The sequence below is a fragment of the Trachurus japonicus genome, chromosome 23 (genome assembly GCF_045865225.1).
Source record: "Trachurus japonicus isolate A0001 chromosome 23, Traja_1.0".
Lineage (NCBI taxonomy): Eukaryota > Metazoa > Chordata > Actinopteri > Carangiformes > Carangidae > Trachurus > Trachurus japonicus.
In genome coordinates this window covers 3,833,707-3,842,646 of record NC_140929.1, presented here as the reverse complement: position 1 = coordinate 3,842,646, position 8,940 = coordinate 3,833,707, and the positions used below count along the sequence as shown (strand labels likewise).

General features: G+C 39.0%; 1 protein-coding gene across 1 annotated transcript; it reads left to right on the top strand.

Annotated features, from left to right (window-relative positions):
* The first annotated feature begins 3,615 nt into the window (after positions 1-3,615).
* Positions 3,616-6,272, top strand: LOC146962352 (interleukin-22-like). The gene is made up of 5 exons (XM_085769939.1): positions 3,616-3,843; positions 4,730-4,795; positions 4,893-5,042; positions 5,262-5,321; positions 5,827-6,272. The coding sequence occupies exons 1-5, from the start codon at positions 3,616-3,618 to the stop codon at positions 5,977-5,979; spliced, it is 657 nt and encodes a 218-aa protein (XP_085626065.1). The 3' UTR covers positions 5,980-6,272.
* The last annotated feature ends 2,668 nt before the right edge of the window (positions 6,273-8,940 follow it).

Genomic DNA, 8,940 nt, shown 5'->3' with positions numbered 1-8,940 from the left:
TGCAACTAACCAGGACAAATCCTACAAATTTGAAAGTTCATCTTCAGAGGTCTCACTTTCACCTAAAACCTGAAAAAGTACAAGACTAAGACTGAATGAAAACTCATCAATTCCTCAAAAAAAAACCCAAACTAAAACTGCTTAATCACCTGCGGTCACTTCCTGTTCCTCGTTAACCGCGTGCTCCACTTCAACATGTCGCAACATCCAAGTCGTCGTGACTCATGTGACACAGATGTTTTATGATGAGCCGATCAGATCAGATCAAGACGGTGCCGCTAAAAGAAAAAAAAATAGTTCAACATGTGAAGATCTGACCTCCATGTGAGCGCTGTACAGCTGTAGCAGCGTGTGCGTCAGTCATGATTCTCTCACTCGCCAATAGAGGACCGGGTTGCAAGCGTCAGTTATCGGAAAAAACCAAATACATACTGTAGCTATTTTTTTCCCCCACAAATTGGCCTATTTTGAAAAAGTATTCCATAATCTAAAGGGATAGTTCAACATTTTGGCAAATTGGCCCATTGCCATAATCCCTATAGTCATAGCAGTAGTAGGTTCGTTACCTTTAATTGTCGATGCAAGCTGTTTTTAGAACGGCGGAGCAGAGCCGTGAGCTGCTCAGAGCTACGCTACGGAGCCTCATTATGGGATTTCTTGGTTTCCCTCATCAAACTCATCAAATACGTACACAATCCAACAACTCCACAACGCTCTGGTGGACAAGTTGTGACCTGCACATTCACCACGCTATGAGATAATGACACAACGTTACCAGACAGAGTTGTTTTAGAGGGAAATACAGAGACTGCTTGATGAAAAACTGTCCCTGAAGGCAACGCACATCAGCGGTTTTGCATGAATTTCCCTCTAAAACAACTCTTGTCTGGTAACGTTGTGTTATTATCTCATAGCGTGGTGAATGTGCAGGTCACAACTTGTCCACCAGAGCGTTGTGGAGTTGTTGGATTGTGTATTTGATGAGTTTGATGAGGGAAACCAAACAAGAAATCCCATGAGCCTCCGTAGCGTAGCTCTGAGCAGCTCACGGCTCTGCTCCGCTGTTCTAAAAATAGCTTGCATCGACAATTAAAGGTAACGAACCTACTGCCACGACTATAGGAATTATGGCAATGGGCTGATTTTGCCATAATGTTGAACTATCCCTTTCATGAGGGCCTAGTTCTGGGCCAAACCACTCATTCAGGTTTATTTCAGCCTGATGCACGTGTTGTGTCGTGGTTTTTGTTTGATTTTTTTTGCTCAGCCGATGTCAGGTGCAGGTCCCGTTCCCTCTGGGGGATTCACACCCTCAACCTGCACAATGAACGAGACGTTAGAGAGAAAAACGACCCGGCCACTCGATCCGACACTTCACCACCAGGAAACTCCTCCTGACGGGACAATACTGACGATCTGACGGCGCTTGAACGCAGCACAGACGGAGGGGAACTGGGTTGTTACTGAGCAGCGCTTAAGTAACTGATAGAAATCAGCCCGGAGTCCCTCAGGGAATCGAACCTGGGCCCCAGGAACTTCCCTCCTTCTTCCTCCTTCCATGGAATTATTGCAGCAGCTCCAATAGAAAAGAATAATAAATACACAATAATTAGGAGAATAAAATCACTTACACAAGCAATAATAATATTATTGCTAGTACAGTAGGATACAGTAACAAAATCTGTATAAAATTATCAAGAGACATAAAACATATTTACAGTAATACAGTTAGTGCAGGATGAACAATTGTGCAATGTAATAATTAAAATAATACTAATAATTATATATTATATTGATTAAACCAGTGGTTCCCAACCTTTTTTTTTGCTTGTGACCCCAATTTGACGTCACAAATTTCTTGCGACCCTGCGATCACGCGTCAATCAAGATGCACCAGCTCAGATATTTTTATATGCTGCATTGGTAACACTTTACCAATTTTTTTTATACCACTTTACTCATCATTGATAAGCAATATCTGTATTTATAAACTACATACTAATGAGTATTCATGCGTTATAAATGAATAATTCAGTATTTATTAATGCTTAATAGTGTGTAGCTACTTATTATAAAGTGTTACCGCTGCGTTTTATTTGAACTCGATTTATATTCAAGAAAGTGAAAGTATAGAAGACAGTTGTTTAAGATTGAGTCTGGTGTTTTTAATCATCATTTTAAAAGAATAATAATTAGTTTAAAAAATATTTTTATCAGTATTTTTTTTTTTTATCAATGACTAGACATTTCAGGCGACCCCATTTGAATTCAAGGTCCCGACCCCAAGGTTGAAAAACACTGGATTAAACCTGTTTCAAGACGCTCAGTTATACACAATATAATATTCAAAACATATAATATACGTATATGTAGTGTCTATGCATATATAAATGTATTAATACACATTTATATATAGTAACTTTTTTTTTTAAACCCATTTCCCCCCCTACGAAACCCAGTAACCAGTAACAATGGCGACAGAAGCAGCTGCACCACTGCTCACGGTACAGTTCGGTTTGTTTGTGTGCCGTAACCATGACAACGGAGGCATGGGAATAGGGGATTGGTTTTTTTTGCACCCAATTTGCATTTTTTCTTTTTGCTTGATTTGATCACGGAACGCCGACCAGGACATTGGTGTTTGCTGCCGTTGATATCGATTATTAAAAAACCAATTCAAACACAATCAGAGACGTTATATTGGTTCATTGATTGACTGATTATCTGGATTTGAAAAAGATTAATGATAAGTTAACGCAGCCATATGCAGTTCAATATATCTGTGTGGCGGCACCTTTTGTACTGTAGCTACCACACGATTATTATGTAATAAATTTGATGCGGCTGCACTTTGATGTGAAACACGTGTTGCATAATGCGATAAAATAAACTCTACTGTACTGTACAAACACGTGCTGCTGCAGCTCGTCAGACTGGTTCTGTTTCTTTCTTTTCTTTCTTTCTTTTTTGTCTGTCTGAAGGAAGTTTAAACAACATTGTTGACTTCCAGCTTGGAATCCACCAGGGACACACACACACACACACACACACACACACTGACACAAAAGAGGAAATGATGTCACTGTGAAGTACAATTAAAATTCCCTCTTAGCAAATCGATGTCAAACACCATCAGAGTACGTCGTCGTCGTCACACCTTGACTGACTGACAGTTAATTTCCTCTTTGTGCAAGTGACAGTAAACACACAGTTTGCCCCAGCTCAGCACTGACCTGTGTGTGTGTATGTGTGTTATAGTGTGTGTGTGTGTGTGTGTGTTATAGTGTGTGTGTGTGTGATTGGGGTTTTTTGGCTGGTTACCTGTCCTATATTTCTGCAGAGGGGGCGGAGGGTTGACGAGTATAAAGAGCCGAGACGCAAGAGTCGTCTTCACAGCAGCAGCATCAGGTGAGGAAACACCAGCAGCTGCAGCTTCACTCCTTTATTCTGCTTCATCTTCATCATCTTCATCATCATCATCATCATCATCATCTTCACTTTAAACTCACTCTCTCTCTGTGTCTCTGTCTTGCAGGTGAAACCTCTGTGACCTCGTCCATCTTCTCCTCTTCGCTCTGAAAGGATTAAACTCAACTCAACTCAACTCCAGCAAAGATGATGAAACTCGGCAACATCGCCTCTTCCTCCTCCTCCTCCTCCTCCTCCTCTTCCTCGTCTTGCAGCAGCCACCACCGGCGTCTCGCTGCCACCTTGCTCGTCTTCCTGCCGCTGCTTCTGATTGGCTGGGCCGAGCAGGCGGCGGCGTTGCCCGTCGACCGGCCGCTCAGCGAGCCGCTCAGGAACCCGCAGACCTACCAGGCCGTCCGGGACGTGTCGCAGCACGTGAGTGGTTCATTTAATAAAAGTTTTATTCTGAATTTTTAAACAAAAGAAGAGTTTATTCTCAGATTAGACTTTTAATTCAAGAATTCAGTCCATTTACCAAAATAAAAGTATGATAAAAGTATGAATTCACTCAATTTGACTCATTGAAAAGTTTGTAAGTTACAATGTGTAAAAAAAAAACTGTTATAATGTTAATTATTGTACAATATTGGACTCAAAAAGTCACAATAAAGCTACTGTTAACTGCTAAATGTTTCATAAAAATCCTTCTTATTCTATAAACTCATCATATGATCCGGATGTAAAATCTGAAATTGCTTCAATATTCACCGAGTACAAATGTTGCATTCACTGTTACATTCTGAAAAAAATATTTCAAACAATTTTATTTTGAATAATAATTAATGATTTGTTATTGCACGATTACATTTTTAACAGTGTCAAAACCATAATTTCAACTTTAATGTGAAAAATCTGGTGTAAAGGCTCATTATTTTTGGCACTGTTCAGCCTCCATAGAGTAACCAGTGTTTTATAGCTCCTCTTGGCACTGATCGCATTCCATATATTTCAGCTTCATATCCTTCCTCTATGAAACCACCTCATATCACAGGTGTTTTTAGACTCAGTATTTTACATTTTGATTATTTTTCTTAAATAAATATTAGGAATAAATACAGAATGTGTAAGAATTTAATATTATATCTTATTATATTATATTTTATTCATATTATTATAGGTTGTGGAGGGTTTGAAGCAGCGTTCAGGGTCTAAAAGTGACTAAAACAGTGACAGGAAATATTATTAATCAGATAATATTGAATAAAATGTGATAATAAAATAAAAACATGAAGCTCATGTGTCACTTTTTTCTGTCTCTCAGGCTCAGGCTCAGCAGACGGACGACGACTCCAGCTCCAGACTGATGCCCAGAGTCAACACTAACCAGGTAAGAACCGACTCAGAAACATTAATTAACATGTTCAGGTCCAAATATATACCCTGACCTCTCTGACCTCTGACCTTTGACCTCCTCTGCCATGCAGGACCACATGAAGATCTGCTGCCTCCACGCCAACATCCTCAACTTCTACCTGAACAACATCCTGCACCACCAGGTCAACCAGCATCCCAGCATGCACCGGCTGAAGACCGACCTGTCCCGCGTCAGCGACGACCTGCAGAACCAAGGCTGCGTAAGTCTCTTATTAATTATATAGGTAATGAGTCAAACTAAAAAAAGAATGATAAAAAAAACAAAAAAACAGTGAAAATCAGTCATCGTGAGTGTGGAGCTGCGGCGACGCTTGTGGTCGATCTTATCTGCCGCGGTTTCACACACTCACACAGCTGATGAGGCGATAACGCTAAAACGCTCGTGTGTTAACCTGTGTCACCTGTATCTGTCTCTGCAGAATGTGAGCCACTACCACGACCATCAGCACGCCGTGGAGTTTCGCAAGAAGCTCGCCAAGGTGAGAATTCATTGATTTTATTGATCCACAAAACAGCTCACTATTAAAAAAAAAAAAAATCACATGTCTACACCAAATATGAACATCAAACAGCTGTTTTAAACTTAAAATATTCAATATATTTCCTGTTTTGGATGTTTTAAACACATTTATTTTGAAATTTTTATTATTCAATTTGGCTAAAACAATAATAATTGGCTTAAATCCAGGTTGAAGCAGGGAAAAACTTTAAAGGAAACACACTGTAAAAACTAAAAGAAGGAAAATATGGAAGATAAAACAATTTATGAGTTGATCAGCAGAAAATGAAAACTACGGTATAAATTCTTCGATCATTGATTGATAGTTGGTAATTTTTCAATTTTGGTTCCAACTGAAATAGCCTATATAAAGGAGAAAACAGTGTCAGGGACTATTTTCAGCAGTGGATCGATACATCACCTGCTTCTACCTCACAGTTTTGTGTTTCTATTGTTTTTCTAATGTGTCTCTGTTGGTTTTCCAGATGGGGGGCGAGCGAGGCGTCAACAAAGCCATGGGAGAGATCGACATCCTCTTCACCTACCTGGCCGATTTCTGTGTCGTCGGCAGCAGCACCACCGGCTCCGCCCACATCACCGACGTCACCGCCGCTGCCGCCAGCTCCACCACCCACTGAGGCCTCCACTGATGTTTCTACTGATTCTACTGTTTCTATTCATCCTATTTATCACCTTTTTATATGGCAATGTTTTATACCATCCACTTTTATACCTTTATTTATTTGTCTATTTAAATTGAGATACATATTTAACATTTTTTTAAAATATTTATAGAGAAAACTCGAGTATGACTGATTAGTTATTGATCTATTTATTGATCAGAGTGTTCCAATACCTTTCCAGGTGTTGATCAAGTTGCCATGTTATGGCCGATTGATGTTTATTGTTGCTCTGACTGTTGATGTGATGAATGAACTGTGTGTTACAAGATTTTACATGAAAATAAATAAAGTTTGGTTCAAAGACAAAAGCTGTGTTTTTCTGTCAAATAAGAGATTTATTTAAATATTATTTCCTGTGGCAAATAGCACACACGGATGTAGAGTAAATGATATAATAAGGAAATGAAGTGTGAACTGAAGTGGAGCGTGTGGTTGTGTTTGATCAGCAGGATTAAAGGTAAACATCTGGACTCGTTACTGCTGCTAATGTGTCTAAATAAAGTCCAACAATAGGAGCAGATGCTAAAAATGGAAGCAGACTCTATTCTTAGTTCATCAAACATCAGCGTTCAACATCACAGTCTGGTTTGTTTGACTTCATGTTTTTCCACATGGACGAGTCGTTGACTCATTCAGTAACGACAAGTGGGTTCAGGAACGTCAGAGTCACTGAGACTTATTACTCACCTGTCGCCTGTTTTACCCTTGGCCTTCACTTTACTCTACATTTAGTCATGAAAAAACTTCAGGCTCCAATTGATAAAACTTTCCGATGAAGGCTGCGTTCAAAACAAGGACATGGGTTTGCGTAGGCCTTTGGACGGTAGCTACGGACAAGACCGTAACAATATTTCGAAAAAGCAGATTTGTTTCTACCAGGTTTAAAAAAATAAATACAAAGACTGCAGGTTTTATTTATACCATCCTCCAATAGCAGGACTGCTTTACAAAGTAGATTTCCTCAGAAATTTCAATTGGGTACCATTGGGGGCTTTGCCAAGTTATGATCTCTGTCAACCCGTGACCTTAAAAACCAACCTGTCATGGAACTGTTGTCTGTTATGATGGTTGAGCATTATCTCCTGTAATCAATAAATAAAGTTTGGATAAAATCAGAAGTCATATGACAGAGCTAAACAGACACATAATCATCTCACTCTCTCTGGCCACTGACATGAAGGAGCTGTCAACCTGTCAGACGAGTCCCTGATCAACACATTGAGCTGGACAGCTCAGTGGGTAATGGCATTGGCTTTGGATCCGGGGGCCGGGGGTTTGAATCCCAGGTGTTAATGATGGAAATGGCGGTGTTGATGGTGTTGATGGTGAAAATGATGGTGTTTAGGGTGTTGGTGGTGGTGTGAATGGTGTTGATAGTGTTTGATGTTGATGGTGTTAATGGTGTCAATTGATGATGGTATTAATGGTGTAAATTATGGTGTTGATAGTGTTTATGGGGTTGTTGATGGTGTTAATGGTGTTGATGGTGTTAATGGTGTTAATGATGGTATTACTGGTGTTGATGGTGTTAATGATGTAAATGATGGTAAATGATGTAAATGATGGTATTAATGGTGTTAATTATGGTGTTAATGGTGTTGATGGTGTTAATGATGGTGTTAATGATGATATTAATGATGTTGATGTTAATGATGGTGTTAATGGTGTAAATGATGGTGTTAATGGTGTCGATGGTGTTAATGATGGTATTAATGGTGTTTATGTTAATGATGGTGTTAATGGTGTAAATGGTGTAAATGATGGTATTAATGGTGTTAATGATGGTGTTAATGGTGTCGATGGTGTTAATGATGGTTTTAATGGTGTAAATGGTGTAAATGATGGTATTGATGGTGTTAATGGTGTTAATGGTGTTAATGATGGTGTAAATGGTGTAAATGATGGTATTAATGGTGTTAATGATGGTGTTAATGGTGTTAATGATAGTATTAATGGTGTTAATGGTGTAAATTATGGTATTAATGGTGTAAATGGTATAAATTATGGTATTAATGGTGTTAATGATGGTGTTAATGATGGTATTAATGGTGTAATTGGTGTAAATGATGGTATTAATGGTGCTAATGATGGTGTTAATGGTGTAATTGGTGTAAATGATGGTATTAATGGTGTTAATGATGGTGTGAATGGTGTTGATGGTGTTTGACTTGACTCATGTTGATGTTTGTTTGTTGTTATTAAATGAAGGAACTGATTATTGATTATTGTCTGATCAGCAGCTCGTTTGCTCCGATCTCAGTATTAATGTTGTTACTAAACTGTACAGAGACATGAAGGAGTTCATTGTTGCACACACATTAAAATTCAACTTCTCACTGAACCTGTAGTTTTGTTGTTGTTGTTTTGTGCTTTAGCATTTTCAGATTTTCTGCTCTTGAAAAATCTCTGAGAACTGATTTAAACTTTAACATAAATTATAAAATGATCAGACTGAATTCAATCATATCATATCTGCAGTCTAAGATATTGCAATCTAACACACACACACACACACACACACACACACACACACACTGGCCTATATCACAAACTGGTGCAGAAAACTGCAGAAACCACAAGAACAGCAGACCTACTTATCTACTTTCAATGGTGTAGGTTTGGTTTCAGGTCAGTGTCTGTGTGTGTTTGTGTGTGTGTTTGTGTGTAAATTGGTTCTGTACAGTATGAGTGTGTTTGTATCTGTGTTTGTGTTGGCGGGGTGGGGAGTGCCCCTTCACCTCTGTCTGACCAAAAGTACGACTTGAAGACGAATGAAGAAGCTTCAGACTGAAAGGTTTTTACATCAGTCGTCAATGATGATAATGATAAAACTTTATTTATAAAAGAATCCAGAGTGAAACAAAAAAATCTGACAGATAGCCTGGCAGCCTGGTGTACGTACTACAGCGTATTTGC

Bases quoted from the DNA above. Each gene is read 5' to 3' on its own strand.
- LOC146962352 (XM_085769939.1), top strand. From the start codon at position 3,616: ATGATGAAACTCGGCAACATCGCCTCTTCCTCCTCCTCCTCCTCCTCC. The intron at 4,796-4,892 runs GTAAGAACCGAC...TCTGCCATGCAG, and splicing joins CCAGAGTCAACACTAACCAG to GACCACATGAAGATCTGCTG. The intron at 5,322-5,826 runs GTGAGAATTCAT...TTGGTTTTCCAG, and splicing joins TTCGCAAGAAGCTCGCCAAG to ATGGGGGGCGAGCGAGGCGT.